General features: G+C 29.2%; 3 protein-coding genes across 3 annotated transcripts; all 3 read left to right on the top strand.

Moving 5' to 3' along the window:
* The first annotated feature begins 635 nt into the window (after positions 1-635).
* Positions 636-5,201, top strand: LOC138935602 (CTP synthase 1-like). Its single transcript, XM_070300286.1, has 11 exons — positions 636-801; positions 2,260-2,430; positions 2,537-2,622; positions 2,765-2,932; positions 3,072-3,236; positions 3,364-3,651; positions 3,754-3,842; positions 3,925-4,223; positions 4,347-4,454; positions 4,604-4,819; positions 5,024-5,201. Exons 1-11 carry the CDS (start codon positions 636-638, stop codon positions 5,122-5,124), a joined length of 1,857 nt encoding a protein of 618 aa, XP_070156387.1. The 3' UTR covers positions 5,125-5,201.
* A 1,455-nt stretch (positions 5,202-6,656) lies between these two features.
* LOC138935557 (CTP synthase 1-like) lies at positions 6,657-11,242 on the top strand. The gene is made up of 11 exons (XM_070300215.1): positions 6,657-6,822; positions 8,279-8,449; positions 8,556-8,641; positions 8,784-8,951; positions 9,091-9,255; positions 9,383-9,670; positions 9,773-9,861; positions 9,944-10,242; positions 10,366-10,473; positions 10,645-10,860; positions 11,065-11,242. Exons 1-11 carry the CDS (start codon positions 6,657-6,659, stop codon positions 11,163-11,165), a joined length of 1,857 nt encoding a protein of 618 aa, XP_070156316.1. The 3' UTR covers positions 11,166-11,242.
* A 1,455-nt stretch (positions 11,243-12,697) lies between these two features.
* LOC138935525 (CTP synthase 1-like) lies at positions 12,698-17,198 on the top strand. The gene is made up of 11 exons (XM_070300172.1): positions 12,698-12,863; positions 14,308-14,478; positions 14,585-14,670; positions 14,813-14,980; positions 15,120-15,284; positions 15,412-15,699; positions 15,802-15,890; positions 15,973-16,271; positions 16,395-16,502; positions 16,678-16,893; positions 17,098-17,198. The coding sequence occupies exons 1-11, from the start codon at positions 12,698-12,700 to the stop codon at positions 17,196-17,198; spliced, it is 1,857 nt and encodes a 618-aa protein (XP_070156273.1).
* Positions 17,199-18,280: the final 1,082 nt, after the last annotated feature.

Here is an 18,280-nt window from a genome sequence, read left to right as displayed (position 1 = left end):
TATAATGATTATAAAGATTCTTTGAATTATAGCGACAATTAACTTATCATAGTCTAGTCTAGTCTTGTTGATATAATATTAACGAAAAAAGATAATTAATAAAATTAAAATGTTTGAAATATTGCAAAACTTAAAATTTTAATTTGTATTTCTTCTTATAATTATGTTCGCCTGATATTTTACTCATATTTGAGACCTTAAATTTTTGCGGTTTGAATTTTAATTTCAAATTCATATAAAAAAATTATCTATATTAAAAGACGATACAAATGAAAGAAAGTATATAATACAAAAATTTACAAATATCTAGATATGCAACTAGTTATATGAAATCTGATTTGTCAATTCTGGACATGCACATTCTATTGGTTAGAAATTTCACTCATACACATATCTTTCTTTACTACTGAAAGTCTGTGACAAAGCTATAGCTTTGGTACTTTTACCCTATAAAAATCTTGCAGCGCGCAAGCGCGGGCATAACGCTATACTTTACATATCGTGAACCGTGATGCGATTTATACAGTGCAGTGTTAAGTTCGGTTCAATTCATATCCAAGTTGTACTGACATTTACGAACTTGTAGCGGAGTATCCATATTCATCTCAAATCATCGAGAATCAGTTAGCTAAATCATGAAGTATATTCTGGTGACCGGCGGTGTGATCAGCGGCGTGGGCAAGGGTGTCATCGCCAGCTCGTTCGGCACTATCCTCAAACACTGTAACATTCGCGTGACATCCATCAAGATTGATCCTTATATCAATATCGATGCCGGGACGTTCTCGCCCTACGAGCACGGTGAGCGCGATATTAATTTCTGCACATCATTGTGCCATAATATTTGAAAAAACAGCGGTTTTTTCGTTAGCATGTTCGACATCAATCGGTATAAAATTGAGTTCAATTTCCTGTGCTATTGATACGGGACTTTATTGCGATCGCAGCAGTTGCACGTTATTGCGTAAAGATCGCTTCTTCCGTGATTCTAGCTCCTGATTTCTCGTTTCTTAACATTACAGAAATTTTTTTTTCATTTGAATATAATTTATAAAGGGTTATACACACACACACACACGCACACACACACACACACACACACACACACATATATATATATATATATATATACACATGTGTGTTGCGCGAGGTTTAATTCAAATCGTCTTGCCGATATTTCTATCTCTGTTTTCTGTCTATTTTTTGATTATCGATAGAAAAGAAATAAATTACAAAATTTTTTATCTGAATAAACCATACAGTTGTGTGATAAAATTGAATAAAAATCGCTAAATTAAATTCCACGATAAGTGAGTGCCTTTATGGCGGTAAAATTTTCAGCCATGTGCTTACGCCATTTTGCATGCTGCCGCCACGCTATTTAATAATTAATTAAGATTTATCGAATGAGGTCAGATGAATTTTTATAGCTATATAAAATATATATGTACACAAATAAAATTAATTACGCATATATATATATATATATATATATATATATATATATATATATATATATATATATGTATATATTGTATATAGTGCAATAATAGAAGAATATTCATTTTAAGCCCCAAGTTAATTTATTTTTCTATGCAAATATTCTACACTATACGAATCCATCTGAATATGTTTTTAGGCATCTTCCGGTTCTATACATGCATTTCCTACATTCAAAAAAATGTAGATAGAAAATGTAGAGCTGGAGAGAAAAAGCACAATAAAAAAAGTAACATTAAAATTGATGTTAAAATTGATGTATGTCTTATTTTTAAAAATTATATAATTATATTATATATTATTAATAAAATTAAAGTAATATAATAACATTTTTAACATTTTTTATAAAATTATATATGATTAAATTAATTGCATATAGGATCAAATTAGTACTAAATTATTTCTCATATAGTTTCAACTATTATACAGATAAAGTTTAATAATATATCTGAAACAATTAACTGTGATTGAACAATTAAAAATTATTATTGATCAACAAATTATTTTAATTATTAGAGTATAGTAATTGTTATATAAATATGTTTGCATAATTTCATTCATCCTTTAGAAATGGTTTCTAATGTCCAATGAAGCTTGATGCTTATCACCACATTCCATTGTTCAGTCAAGTAAGCGGTAAAAACATTCCTCGAAGGGAAACATCTTATGTTACTGGGTTTTTATAGACACATCCGCTGTCAGTTTTTTAATTTTGCTTATGTTACTTACTGGAAAGTTTCTGTTTACTCTGTACAACAGGAGAAGTTTATGTACTCGATGATGGTGGTGAAGTGGATCTTGATTTGGGCAATTACGAGCGTTTTCTGGATATCACTCTTCATAAGGACAATAATATAACAACGGGAAAAATTTATCAACATGTTATTACAAAAGAGAGACACGGAGATTATCTAGGAAAAACAGTACAAGGTATATCTCTATTTATATAATATCGCATATTTATATATAAGAAAGAGAAAGAGAGAGAAAAACACAATTTTTGCACAAATTAATAAAGATTGATATTATTTTTTAGTTGTACCTCACATCACTGATGCTATTCAGGAGTGGGTGGAAAGAGTTGCGAATCAGTCTGTAACAGAAGATGGAGCTAAACCAGAGGTATTGCTAATAATATGAATTATTATAATATATAATGTTACATAATTCCATAAGATATGTAAAAATATTAATTTACATAATATTCTTTATATATTTGTGATATATAATTCTAATTACATAATTTATTAATAATGCTTTACAGGTTTGCATAGTGGAATTAGGTGGCACAATAGGCGACATAGAGGGGATGCCGTTTGTAGAAGCATTTAGGCAATTTCAATTTAGAGTGAAGAAAGAAAACTTCTGTGTTGCCCATGTGTCTTTAGTGCCGCAGGTAACTGCGTTACATGCCTACAATCTTTACACACAGGTTACATTCTCGTTTACATATCTCTTCTATATTTTATGTGCATACAATAATAAATGCATAATTAATTTTTGTGAAACTCCCTAAACGTTTTTGTGAAGATAATTTCTGAGTAATTATTGAGATATAAAATACTTTTTAGCCAAAATCAACGGGTGAACCCAAGACGAAACCAACGCAATCTAGTGTGAGGGAGTTACGTGGATTAGGTTTATCACCCGATCTAATAGTTTGTAGATCGGAAACGCCTATTGGCAATTCTGCCAAAGAAAAAATTTCAAATTTCTGTCATGTCGCTCCAGAGCAGGTAATTATCATAAATATTTTTAATGAAGAAATAAACTGTATCGTAATTGATTAATTAAAATTGTTAATGTTTGAAAGTAAGTAATTAATTGATATCAACATTAAGTGACATCAAATATTTTGATCAGGTTATCACTATTCACGACTTAACATCCATATATCGAGTACCACTTCTTATGGAATATCAAGGCGTTATAGAGTTTCTCAATGATCGATTGCAACTGAATATCGGAATACCGCGTCCGCGTTTCTTCATGCGAAAATGGCGAGATTTAGCTGATCGCGTGGATCATTTGCGGAAAGATGTTAACATCGCTCTAGTGGGCAAATATACAAAACTCGAGGATTCCTACGCTTCTGTTACAAAAGCGTTGCAACATGCTGCCATTGAGGCCGGTTATAAATTGAAATTGACGGTACTGTGTCGTAATTATTTGAAATATATATAATTTTATACATATTACATAATCATATTGTACTATTATTTTTTGAATGATTATGCAATAATATTATTGCAGTTTATTGAAGCTGCTAATCTAGAGCAAATTACATTAATGGAAAATCCAGTCTTGTATCATGAGGCTTGGCAACAGCTTTGTAAAAGCAGGTAAATATTTCAATATATTTTTATGGTTCTGTACTTCTCTTATATCCATAATTTTTAATGAAGATACATTTGTTGTGTTTAGTGGCATTATTGTACCAGGTGGCTTCGGTAAAAGAGGATTGGAAGGAAAGATGGAGGCCTGTCGATGGTGTAGAACAAACAACAAACCGTTTCTCGGCATCTGTCTGGGTCTACAAGCGGCAGTCATTGAATTCGCGCGAAACGTATTGAATCTCCAATCGGCGAACTCTACAGAAATTGATCCACATACTAGTAGTCCTGTGGTAATAGACATGCCAGAGCACAATCAGGGAATTATGGGGGGAACTATGAGGCTTGGCAAAAGACAAACGCGTTTCTGTAACAATAATTCTGTCCTAAGTAAGTACCAGAATCCATGTTTCAACTTGAGATCAATTTTCTTTTTTCAATGCCACAATATATGATATATTCTTAATATATATATATATATATATTATATTATTTTTATATTTTTCTGTACAGAGAAATTGTATGACAATAAAGATGTCATAGAAGAAAGACATAGGCATAGATATGAAATAAATCCGGATTATGTTCCAGATTTAGAAGCAGCTGGTTTAAAATTTGTAGGTGAGTTATATTGCATTTTTTCACACACAATAAAGTTATAGTTTTGGTAAATATAATAGACAATCTTAATTATACATAATTGCGATAATACAATATATATATATATATATATATATATACTCTATATAGTCTAACATTTTGTTTAATAGGTCGTGATGACGATGAAAATATACGAATGGAAATCGCCGAATTGGAAGGACATAGTTATTATGTAGCTACGCAGTTTCATCCTGAGTATCTATCAAGGCCTTTAAAACCCTCACCGCCGTTCCTCGGTTTAATTTTAGCCAGTGTAGACAAACTGAAGTATTATGTAGCACGAGGATGTAAATTTTCACCTCGCCAACAGAGCGATAATGAATCAGGTAATAATGAAATAACTAGAAAAAGATATATAAAAAAATAAAAATTTATATTAAATTAACGTAATTAGTATAATTAATATATATTAATATAATTGCGCGCACACACATATATGCAAAATGTATGTTTAATGTAAAAATTAGACATAATTTCAATTTGCATGCAAATTTCTCCAACTTACTCATTTGTCATGTTGATTGTTACAGACGATGACTACATGTTGGAGAAAGTGTCAAAATTGCAGTTGTCTAGTAATGCAAGTAGAAGTGGTAGTAATATTACAGAACTCAATGATACTTTGCATTGAGTGAAATTTTATTATCGCAAATTTATTTTGTATCATTCCATTTTCCTATAATCTGATCCACATGTCTTTCTCTAGTCTTACATAATTCATGATTAAAAATTGAAACATAATAAATACATGAATATGTGATAAGTATATATTTGTACAATATATATATATATATATATATTAATAATATAAATTTAAATCTTGCTATAACTGAAAACAGAAGTTAGAATCCTAATATAGCTTACAAGCAGCAACAACTATAAATACAAATATATAATTTATGATAACTTTAGGAATGAGTCTGTATCTCATATAAGTTACTATGAAATCTCATGTTTTGGTTAAATATATATATGTAAACAGGTTCTTATAGAAAATAGATTTCATCATTTTAATACATCGTCTTATACCAGAGATTTAAATTTATATAATTTTAATAAGTTAAAATGTTATGAGGGAATAAATAGTGTTTATGATATTATAATACACTATTTCAATTGTAAGTCTGCAGTATTCAAACTACATTTTTTATATCGACAAACTAATTTTTTATACGTACAAAGTATTCAGGATGAGGGATAGAGAGAGTGTCCCGAAATATTATAATTTTATTATAATCTCATGTATATCAAACAATTGTTATATTGTACATAATGTATAATGTAGTAGTGTATACCTAATACGAATTTTATTAGATATTATAAGTTTTATATTTTGTAATAAATTATGTCATGTTTAAACGTAAAAATTTCTTGTATGTTTGTATGTATTGATAAAAATATTAATATGTTTCAGATCAAATGAAATATATATGTATATGTGAATCTAGATTTTAAAGATTTAATTTAATTATATACAAGCCGAAATCATAATCTCTTTCTAAAAACATGATTTGTCTTTTATAAATTATATAATGATTATAAAGATTCTTTGAATTATAGCGACAATTAACTTATCATAGTCTAGTCTAGTCTTGTTGATATAATATTAACGAAAAAAGATAATTAATAAAATTAAAATGTTTGAAATATTGCAAAACTTAAAATTTTAATTTGTATTTCTTCTTATAATTATGTTCGCCTGATATTTTACTCATATTTGAGACCTTAAATTTTTGCGGTTTGAATTTTAATTTCAAATTCATATAAAAAAATTATCTATATTAAAAGACGATACAAATGAAAGAAAGTATATAATACAAAAATTTACAAATATCTAGATATGCAACTAGTTATATGAAATCTGATTTGTCAATTCTGGACATGCACATTCTATTGGTTAGAAATTTCACTCATACACATATCTTTCTTTACTACTGAAAGTCTGTGACAAAGCTATAGCTTTGGTACTTTTACCCTATAAAAATCTTGCAGCGCGCAAGCGCGGGCATAACGCTATACTTTACATATCGTGAACCGTGATGCGATTTATACAGTGCAGTGTTAAGTTCGGTTCAATTCATATCCAAGTTGTACTGACATTTACGAACTTGTAGCGGAGTATCCATATTCATCTCAAATCATCGAGAATCAGTTAGCTAAATCATGAAGTATATTCTGGTGACCGGCGGTGTGATCAGCGGCGTGGGCAAGGGTGTCATCGCCAGCTCGTTCGGCACTATCCTCAAACACTGTAACATTCGCGTGACATCCATCAAGATTGATCCTTATATCAATATCGATGCCGGGACGTTCTCGCCCTACGAGCACGGTGAGCGCGATATTAATTTCTGCACATCATTGTGCCATAATATTTGAAAAAACAGCGGTTTTTTCGTTAGCATGTTCGACATCAATCGGTATAAAATTGAGTTCAATTTCCTGTGCTATTGATACGGGACTTTATTGCGATCGCAGCAGTTGCACGTTATTGCGTAAAGATCGCTTCTTCCGTGATTCTAGCTCCTGATTTCTCGTTTCTTAACATTACAGAAATTTTTTTTTCATTTGAATATAATTTATAAAGGGTTATACACACACACACACACGCACACACACACACACACACACACACACACATATATATATATATATATATATACACATGTGTGTTGCGCGAGGTTTAATTCAAATCGTCTTGCCGATATTTCTATCTCTGTTTTCTGTCTATTTTTTGATTATCGATAGAAAAGAAATAAATTACAAAATTTTTTATCTGAATAAACCATACAGTTGTGTGATAAAATTGAATAAAAATCGCTAAATTAAATTCCACGATAAGTGAGTGCCTTTATGGCGGTAAAATTTTCAGCCATGTGCTTACGCCATTTTGCATGCTGCCGCCACGCTATTTAATAATTAATTAAGATTTATCGAATGAGGTCAGATGAATTTTTATAGCTATATAAAATATATATGTACACAAATAAAATTAATTACGCATATATATATATATATATATATATATATATATATATATATATATATATATATGTATATATTGTATATAGTGCAATAATAGAAGAATATTCATTTTAAGCCCCAAGTTAATTTATTTTTCTATGCAAATATTCTACACTATACGAATCCATCTGAATATGTTTTTAGGCATCTTCCGGTTCTATACATGCATTTCCTACATTCAAAAAAATGTAGATAGAAAATGTAGAGCTGGAGAGAAAAAGCACAATAAAAAAAGTAACATTAAAATTGATGTTAAAATTGATGTATGTCTTATTTTTAAAAATTATATAATTATATTATATATTATTAATAAAATTAAAGTAATATAATAACATTTTTAACATTTTTTATAAAATTATATATGATTAAATTAATTGCATATAGGATCAAATTAGTACTAAATTATTTCTCATATAGTTTCAACTATTATACAGATAAAGTTTAATAATATATCTGAAACAATTAACTGTGATTGAACAATTAAAAATTATTATTGATCAACAAATTATTTTAATTATTAGAGTATAGTAATTGTTATATAAATATGTTTGCATAATTTCATTCATCCTTTAGAAATGGTTTCTAATGTCCAATGAAGCTTGATGCTTATCACCACATTCCATTGTTCAGTCAAGTAAGCGGTAAAAACATTCCTCGAAGGGAAACATCTTATGTTACTGGGTTTTTATAGACACATCCGCTGTCAGTTTTTTAATTTTGCTTATGTTACTTACTGGAAAGTTTCTGTTTACTCTGTACAACAGGAGAAGTTTATGTACTCGATGATGGTGGTGAAGTGGATCTTGATTTGGGCAATTACGAGCGTTTTCTGGATATCACTCTTCATAAGGACAATAATATAACAACGGGAAAAATTTATCAACATGTTATTACAAAAGAGAGACACGGAGATTATCTAGGAAAAACAGTACAAGGTATATCTCTATTTATATAATATCGCATATTTATATATAAGAAAGAGAAAGAGAGAGAAAAACACAATTTTTGCACAAATTAATAAAGATTGATATTATTTTTTAGTTGTACCTCACATCACTGATGCTATTCAGGAGTGGGTGGAAAGAGTTGCGAATCAGTCTGTAACAGAAGATGGAGCTAAACCAGAGGTATTGCTAATAATATGAATTATTATAATATATAATGTTACATAATTCCATAAGATATGTAAAAATATTAATTTACATAATATTCTTTATATATTTGTGATATATAATTCTAATTACATAATTTATTAATAATGCTTTACAGGTTTGCATAGTGGAATTAGGTGGCACAATAGGCGACATAGAGGGGATGCCGTTTGTAGAAGCATTTAGGCAATTTCAATTTAGAGTGAAGAAAGAAAACTTCTGTGTTGCCCATGTGTCTTTAGTGCCGCAGGTAACTGCGTTACATGCCTACAATCTTTACACACAGGTTACATTCTCGTTTACATATCTCTTCTATATTTTATGTGCATACAATAATAAATGCATAATTAATTTTTGTGAAACTCCCTAAACGTTTTTGTGAAGATAATTTCTGAGTAATTATTGAGATATAAAATACTTTTTAGCCAAAATCAACGGGTGAACCCAAGACGAAACCAACGCAATCTAGTGTGAGGGAGTTACGTGGATTAGGTTTATCACCCGATCTAATAGTTTGTAGATCGGAAACGCCTATTGGCAATTCTGCCAAAGAAAAAATTTCAAATTTCTGTCATGTCGCTCCAGAGCAGGTAATTATCATAAATATTTTTAATGAAGAAATAAACTGTATCGTAATTGATTAATTAAAATTGTTAATGTTTGAAAGTAAGTAATTAATTGATATCAACATTAAGTGACATCAAATATTTTGATCAGGTTATCACTATTCACGACTTAACATCCATATATCGAGTACCACTTCTTATGGAATATCAAGGCGTTATAGAGTTTCTCAATGATCGATTGCAACTGAATATCGGAATACCGCGTCCGCGTTTCTTCATGCGAAAATGGCGAGATTTAGCTGATCGCGTGGATCATTTGCGGAAAGATGTTAACATCGCTCTAGTGGGCAAATATACAAAACTCGAGGATTCCTACGCTTCTGTTACAAAAGCGTTGCAACATGCTGCCATTGAGGCCGGTTATAAATTGAAATTGACGGTACTGTGTCGTAATTATTTGAAATATATATAATTTTATACATATTACATAATCATATTGTACTATTATTTTTTGAATGATTATGCAATAATATTATTGCAGTTTATTGAAGCTGCTAATCTAGAGCAGATTACATTAATGGAAAATCCAGTCTTGTATCATGAGGCTTGGCAACAGCTTTGTAAAAGCAGGTAAATATTTCAATATATTTTTATGGTTCTGTACTTCTCTTATATCCATAATTTTTAATGAAGATACATTTGTTGTGTTTAGTGGCATTATTGTACCAGGTGGCTTCGGTAAAAGAGGATTGGAAGGAAAGATGGAGGCCTGTCGATGGTGTAGAACAAACAACAAACCGTTTCTCGGCATCTGTCTGGGTCTACAAGCGGCAGTCATTGAATTCGCGCGAAACGTATTGAATCTCCAATCGGCGAACTCTACAGAAATTGATCCACATACTAGTAGTCCTGTGGTAATAGACATGCCAGAGCACAATCAGGGAATTATGGGGGGAACTATGAGGCTTGGCAAAAGACAAACGCGTTTCTGTAACAATAATTCTGTCCTAAGTAAGTACCAGAATCCATGTTTCAACTTGAGATCAATTTTCTTTTTTCAATGCCACAATATATGATATATTCTTAATATATATATATATATATATTATTTTATTTTTATATTTTTCTGTACAGAGAAATTGTATGACAATAAAGATGTCATAGAAGAAAGACATAGGCATAGATATGAAATAAATCCGGATTATGTTCCAGATTTAGAAGCAGCTGGTTTAAAATTTGTAGGTGAGTTATATTGCATTTTTTCACACACAATAAAGTTATAGTTTTGGTAAATATAATAGACAATCTTAATTATACATAATTGAGATAATACAATATATATATATATATATATATATATATATATATATATATATATATATACTCTATATAGTCTAACATTTTGTTTAATAGGTCGTGATGACGATGAAAATATACGAATGGAAATCGCCGAATTGGAAGGACATAGTTATTATGTAGCTACGCAGTTTCATCCTGAGTATCTATCAAGGCCTTTAAAACCCTCACCGCCGTTCCTCGGTTTAATTTTAGCCAGTGTAGACAAACTGAAGTATTATGTAGCACGAGGATGTAAATTTTCACCTCGCCAACAGAGCGATAATGAATCAGGTAATAATGAAATAACTAGAAAAAGATATATAAAAAAATAAAAATTTATATTAAATTAACGTAATTAGTATAATTAATATATATTAATATAATTGCGCGCACACACATATATGCAAAATGTATGTTTAATGTAAAAATTAGACATAATTTCAATTTGCATGCAAATTTCTCCAACTTACTCATTTGTCATGTTGATTGTTACAGACGATGACTACATGTTGGAGAAAGTGTCAAAATTGCAGTTGTCTAGTAATGCAAGTAGAAGTGGTAGTAATATTACAGAACTCAATGATACTTTGCATTGAGTGAAATTTTATTATCGCAAATTTATTTTGTATCATTCCATTTTCCTATAATCTGATCCACATGTCTTTCTCTAGTCTTACATAATTCATGATTAAAAATTGAAACATAATAAATACATGAATATGTGATAAGTATATATTTGTACAATATATATATATATATATATATTAATAATATAAATTTAAATCTTGCTATAACTGAAAACAGAAGTTAGAATCCTAATATAGCTTACAAGCAGCAACAACTATAAATACAAATATATAATTTATGATAACTTTAGGAATGAGTCTGTATCTCATATAAGTTACTATGAAATCTCATGTTTTGGTTAAATATATATATGTAAACAGGTTCTTATAGAAAATAGATTTCATCATTTTAATACATCGTCTTATACCAGAGATTTAAATTTATATAATTTTAATAAGTTAAAATGTTATGAGGGAATAAATAGTGTTTATGATATTATAATACACTATTTCAATTGTAAGTCTGCAGTATTCAAACTACATTTTTTATATCGACAAACTAATTTTTTATACGTACAAAGTATTCAGGATGAGGGATAGAGAGAGTGTCCCGAAATATTATAATTTTATTATAATCTCATGTATATCAAACAATTGTTATATTGTACATAATGTATAATGTAGTAGTGTATACCTAATACGAATTTTATTAGATATTATAAGTTTTATATTTTGTAATAAATTATGTCATGTTTAAACGTAAAAATTTCTTGTATGTTTGTATGTATTGATAAAAATATTAATATGTTTCAGATCAAATGAAATATATATGTATATGTGAATCTAGATTTTAAAGATTTAATTTAATTATATACAAGCCGAAATCATAATCTCTTTCTAAAAACATGATTTGTCTTTTATAAATTATATAATGATTATAAAGATTCTTTGAATTATAGCGACAATTAACTTATCATAGTCTAGTCTAGTCTTGTTGATATAATATTAACGAAAAAAGATAATTAATAAAATTAAAATGTTTGAAATATTGCAAAACTTAAAATTTTAATTTGTATTTCTTCTTATAATTATGTTCGCCTGATATTTTACTCATATTTGAGACCTTAAATTTTTGCGGTTTGAATTTTAATTTCAAATTCATATAAAAAAATTATCTATATTAAAAGACGATACAAATGAAAGAAAGTATATAATACAAAAATTTACAAATATCTAGATATGCAACTAGTTATATGAAATCTGATTTGTCAATTCTGGACATGCACATTCTATTGGTTAGAAATTTCACTCATACACATATCTTTCTTTACTACTGAAAGTCTGTGACAAAGCTATAGCTTTGGTACTTTTACCCTATAAAAATCTTGCAGCGCGCAAGCGCGGGCATAACGCTATACTTTACATATCGTGAACCGTGATGCGATTTATACAGTGCAGTGTTAAGTTCGGTTCAATTCATATCCAAGTTGTACTGACATTTACGAACTTGTAGCGGAGTATCCATATTCATCTCAAATCATCGAGAATCAGTTAGCTAAATCATGAAGTATATTCTGGTGACCGGCGGTGTGATCAGCGGCGTGGGCAAGGGTGTCATCGCCAGCTCGTTCGGCACTATCCTCAAACACTGTAACATTCGCGTGACATCCATCAAGATTGATCCTTATATCAATATCGATGCCGGGACGTTCTCGCCCTACGAGCACGGTGAGCGCGATATTAATTTCTGCACATCATTGTGCCATAATATTTGAAAAAACAGCGGTTTTTTCGTTAGCATGTTCGACATCAATCGGTATAAAATTGAGTTCAATTTCCTGTGCTATTGATACGGGACTTTATTGCGATCGCAGCAGTTGCACGTTATTGCGTAAAGATCGCTTCTTCCGTGATTCTAGCTCCTGATTTCTCGTTTCTTAACATTACAGAAATTTTTTTTTCATTTGAATATAATTTATAAAGGGTTATACACACACACACACACGCACACACACACACACACACACACACACACATATATATATATATATATATATACACATGTGTGTTGCGCGAGGTTTAATTCAAATCGTCTTGCCGATATTTCTATCTCTGTTTTCTGTCTATTTTTTGATTATCGATAGAAAAGAAATAAATTACAAAATTTTTTATCTGAATAAACCATACAGTTGTGTGATAAAATTGAATAAAAATCGCTAAATTAAATTCCACGATAAGTGAGTGCCTTTATGGCGGTAAAATTTTCAGCCATGTGCTTACGCCATTTTGCATGCTGCCGCCACGCTATTTAATAATTAATTAAGATTTATCGAATGAGGTCAGATGAATTTTTATAGCTATATAAAATATATATGTACACAAATAAAATTAATTACGCATATATATATATATATATATATATATATATATATATATATGTATATATTGTATATAGTGCAATAATAGAAGAATATTCATTTTAAGCCCCAAGTTAATTTATTTTTCTATGCAAATATTCTACACTATACGAATCCATCTGAATATGTTTTTAGGCATCTTCCGGTTCTATACATGCATTTCCTACATTCAAAAAAATGTAGATAGAAAATGTAGAGCTGGAGAGAAAAAGCACAATAAAAAAAGTAACATTAAAATTGATGTTAAAATTGATGTATGTCTTATTTTTAAAAATTATATAATTATATTATATATTATTAATAAAATTAAAGTAATATAATAACATTTTTAACATTTTTTATAAAATTATATATGATTAAATTAATTGCATATAGGATCAAATTAGTACTAAATTATTTCTCATATAGTTTCAACTATTATACAGATAAAGTTTAATAATATATCTGAAACAATTAACTGTGATTGAACAATTAAAAATTATTATTGATCAACAAATTATTTTAATTATTAGAGTATAGTAATTGTTATATAAATATGTTTGCATAATTTCATTCATCCTTTAGAAATGGTTTCTAATGTCCAATGAAGCTTGATGCTTATCACCACATTCCATTGTTCAGTCAAGTAAGCGGTAAAAACATTCCTCGAAGGGAAACATCTTATGTTACTGGGTTTTTATAGACACATCCGCTGTCAGTTTTTTAATTTTGCTTATGTTACTTACTGGAAAGTTTCTGTTTACTCTGTACAACAGGAGAAGTTTATGTACTCGATGATGGTGGTGAAGTGGATCTTGATTTGGGCAATTACGAGCGTTTTCTGGATATCACTCTTCATAAGGACAATAATATAACAACGGGAAAAATTTATCAACATGTTATTACAAAAGAGAGACACGGAGATTATCTAGGAAAAACAGTACAAGGTATATCTCTATTTATATAATATCGCATATTTATATATAAGAAAGAGAAAGAGAGAGAAAAACACAATTTTTGCACAAATTAATAAAGATTGATATTATTTTTTAGTTGTACCTCACATCACTGATGCTATTCAGGAGTGGGTGGAAAGAGTTGCGAATCAGTCTGTAACAGAAGATGGAGCTAAACCAGAGGTATTGCTAATAATATGAATTATTATAATATATAATGTTACATAATTCCATAAGATATGTAAAAATATTAATTTACATAATATTCTTTATATATTTGTGATATATAATTCTAATTACATAATTTATTAATAATGCTTTACAGGTTTGCATAGTGGAATTAGGTGGCACAATAGGCGACATAGAGGGGATGCCGTTTGTAGAAGCATTTAGGCAATTTCAATTTAGAGTGAAGAAAGAAAACTTCTGTGTTGCCCATGTGTCTTTAGTGCCGCAGGTAACTGCGTTACATGCCTACAATCTTTACACACAGGTTACATTCTCGTTTACATATCTCTTCTATATTTTATGTGCATACAATAATAAATGCATAATTAATTTTTGTGAAACTCCCTAAACGTTTTTGTGAAGATAATTTCTGAGTAATTATTGAGATATAAAATACTTTTTAGCCAAAATCAACGGGTGAACCCAAGACGAAACCAACGCAATCTAGTGTGAGGGAGTTACGTGGATTAGGTTTATCACCCGATCTAATAGTTTGTAGATCGGAAACGCCTATTGGCAATTCTGCCAAAGAAAAAATTTCAAATTTCTGTCATGTCGCTCCAGAGCAGGTAATTATCATAAATATTTTTAATGAAGAAATAAACTGTATCGTAATTGATTAATTAAAATTGTTAATGTTTGAAAGTAAGTAATTAATTGATATCAACATTAAGTGACATCAAATATTTTGATCAGGTTATCACTATTCACGACTTAACATCCATATATCGAGTACCACTTCTTATGGAATATCAAGGCGTTATAGAGTTTCTCAATGATCGATTGCAACTGAATATCGGAATACCGCGTCCGCGTTTCTTCATGCGAAAATGGCGAGATTTAGCTGATCGCGTGGATCATTTGCGGAAAGATGTTAACATCGCTCTAGTGGGCAAATATACAAAACTCGAGGATTCCTACGCTTCTGTTACAAAAGCGTTGCAACATGCTGCCATTGAGGCCGGTTATAAATTGAAATTGACGGTACTGTGTCGTAATTATTTGAAATATATATAATTTTATACATATTACATAATCATATTGTACTATTATTTTTTGAATGATTATGCAATAATATTATTGCAGTTTATTGAAGCTGCTAATCTAGAGCAGATTACATTAATGGAAAATCCAGTCTTGTATCATGAGGCTTGGCAACAGCTTTGTAAAAGCAGGTAAATATTTCAATATATTTTTATGGTTCTGTACTTCTCTTATATCCATAATTTTTAATGAAGATACATTTGTTGTGTTTAGTGGCATTATTGTACCAGGTGGCTTCGGTAAAAGAGGATTGGAAGGAAAGATGGAGGCCTGTCGATGGTGTAGAACAAACAACAAACCGTTTCTCGGCATCTGTCTGGGTCTACAAGCGGCAGTCATTGAATTCGCGCGAAACGTATTGAATCTCCAATCGGCGAACTCTACAGAAATTGATCCACATACTAGTAGTCCTGTGGTAATAGACATGCCAGAGCACAATCAGGGAATTATGGGGGGAACTATGAGGCTTGGCAAAAGACAAACGCGTTTCTGTAACAATAATTCTGTCCTAAGTAAGTACCAGAATCCATGTTTCAACTTGAGATCAATTTTCTTTTTTCAATGCCACAATATATGATATATTCTTAATATATATATATATATATATTATTTTATTTTTATATTTTTCTGTACAGAGAAATTGTATGACAATAAAGATGTCATAGAAGAAAGACATAGGCATAGATATGAAATAAATCCGGATTATGTTCCAGATTTAGAAGCAGCTGGTTTAAAATTTGTAGGTGAGTTATATTGCATTTTTTCACACACAATAAAGTTATAGTTTTGGTAAATATAATAGACAATCTTAATTATACATAATTGAGATAATACAATATATATATATATATATATATATATATATATATATATATATATATATATATACTCTATATAGTCTAACATTTTGTTTAATAGGTCGTGATGACGATGAAAATATACGAATGGAAATCGCCGAATTGGAAGGACATAGTTATTATGTAGCTACGCAGTTTCATCCTGAGTATCTATCAAGGCCTTTAAAACCCTCACCGCCGTTCCTCGGTTTAATTTTAGCCAGTGTAGACAAACTGAAGTATTATGTAGCACGAGGATGTAAATTTTCACCTCGCCAACAGAGCGATAATGAATCAGGTAATAATGAAATAACTAGAAAAAGATATATAAAAAAATAAAAATTTATATTAAATTAACGTAATTAGTATAATTAATATATATTAATATAATTGCGCGCACACACATATATGCAAAATGTATGTTTAATGTAAAAATTAGACATAATTTCAATTTGCATGCAAATTTCTCCAACTTACTCATTTGTCATGTTGATTGTTACAGACGATGACTACATGTTGGAGAAAGTGTCAAAATTGCAGTTGTCTAGTAATGCAAGTAGAAGTGGTAGTAATATTACAGAACTCAATGATACTTTGCATTGAGTGAAATTTTATTATCGCAAATTTATTTTGTATCATTCCATTTTCCTATAATCTGATCCACATGTCTTTCTCTAGTCTTACATAATTCATGATTAAAAATTGAAACATAATAAATACATGAATATGTGATAAGTATATATTTGTACAATATATATATATATATATATTAATAATATAAATTTAAATCTTGCTATAACTGAAAACAGAAGTTAGAATCCTAATATAGCTTACAAGCAGCAACAACTATAAATACAAATATATAATTTATGATAACTTTAGGAATGAGTCTGTATCTCATATAAGTTACTATGAAATCTCATGTTTTGGTTAAATATATATATGTAAACAGGTTCTTATAGAAAATAGATTTCATCATTTTAATACATCGTCTTATACCAGAGATTTAAATTTATATAATTTTAATAAGTTAAAATGTTATGAGGGAATAAATAGTGTTTATGATATTATAATACACTATTTCAATTGTAAGTCTGCAGTATTCAAACTACATTTTTTATATCGACAAACTAATTTTTTATACGTACAAAGTATTCAGGATGAGGGATAGAGAGAGTGTCCCGAAATATTATAATTTTATTATAATCTCATGTATATCAAACAATTGTTATATTGTACATAATGTATAATGTAGTAGTGTATACCTAATACGAATTTTATTAGATATTATAAGTTTTATATTTTGTAATAAATTATGTCATGTTTAAACGTAAAAATTTCTTGTATGTTTGTATGTATTGATAAAAATATTAATATGTTTCAGATCAAATGAAATATATATGTATATGTGAATCTAGATTTTAAAGATTTAATTTAATTATATACAAGCCGAAATCATAATCTCTTTCTAAAAACATGATTTGTCTTTTATAAATTATATAATGATTATAAAGATTCTTTGAATTATAGCGACAATTAACTTATCATAGTCTAGTCTAGTCTTGTTGATATAATATTAACGAAAAAAGATAATTAATAAAATTAAAATGTTTGAAATATTGCAAAACTTAAAATTTTAATTTGTATTTCTTCTTATAATTATGTTCGCCTGATATTTTACTCAT

The sequence above is a fragment of the Polyergus mexicanus genome, unplaced genomic scaffold (genome assembly GCF_030449975.1).
Source record: "Polyergus mexicanus isolate NDT 795.1 unplaced genomic scaffold, iyPolMexi1.0 SCAF_8, whole genome shotgun sequence".
NCBI lineage: Eukaryota > Metazoa > Arthropoda > Insecta > Hymenoptera > Formicidae > Polyergus > Polyergus mexicanus.
This window is presented reverse-complemented; position numbering and strand designations above follow the sequence as displayed.

Bases quoted from the DNA above. Each gene is read 5' to 3' on its own strand.
- LOC138935602 (XM_070300286.1), top strand. From the start codon at position 636: ATGAAGTATATTCTGGTGACCGGCGGTGTGATCAGCGGCGTGGGCAAG. The intron at 3,652-3,753 runs GTACTGTGTCGT...ATATTATTGCAG, and splicing joins GTTATAAATTGAAATTGACG to TTTATTGAAGCTGCTAATCT. The intron at 4,820-5,023 runs GTAATAATGAAA...TGATTGTTACAG, and splicing joins ACAGAGCGATAATGAATCAG to ACGATGACTACATGTTGGAG.
- LOC138935557 (XM_070300215.1), top strand. From the start codon at position 6,657: ATGAAGTATATTCTGGTGACCGGCGGTGTGATCAGCGGCGTGGGCAAG. The intron at 6,823-8,278 runs GTGAGCGCGATA...TCTGTACAACAG, and splicing joins GTTCTCGCCCTACGAGCACG to GAGAAGTTTATGTACTCGAT. The intron at 10,474-10,644 runs GTGAGTTATATT...TTTGTTTAATAG, and splicing joins AGCTGGTTTAAAATTTGTAG to GTCGTGATGACGATGAAAAT.
- LOC138935525 (XM_070300172.1), top strand. From the start codon at position 12,698: ATGAAGTATATTCTGGTGACCGGCGGTGTGATCAGCGGCGTGGGCAAG. The intron at 12,864-14,307 runs GTGAGCGCGATA...TCTGTACAACAG, and splicing joins GTTCTCGCCCTACGAGCACG to GAGAAGTTTATGTACTCGAT. The intron at 15,700-15,801 runs GTACTGTGTCGT...ATATTATTGCAG, and splicing joins GTTATAAATTGAAATTGACG to TTTATTGAAGCTGCTAATCT.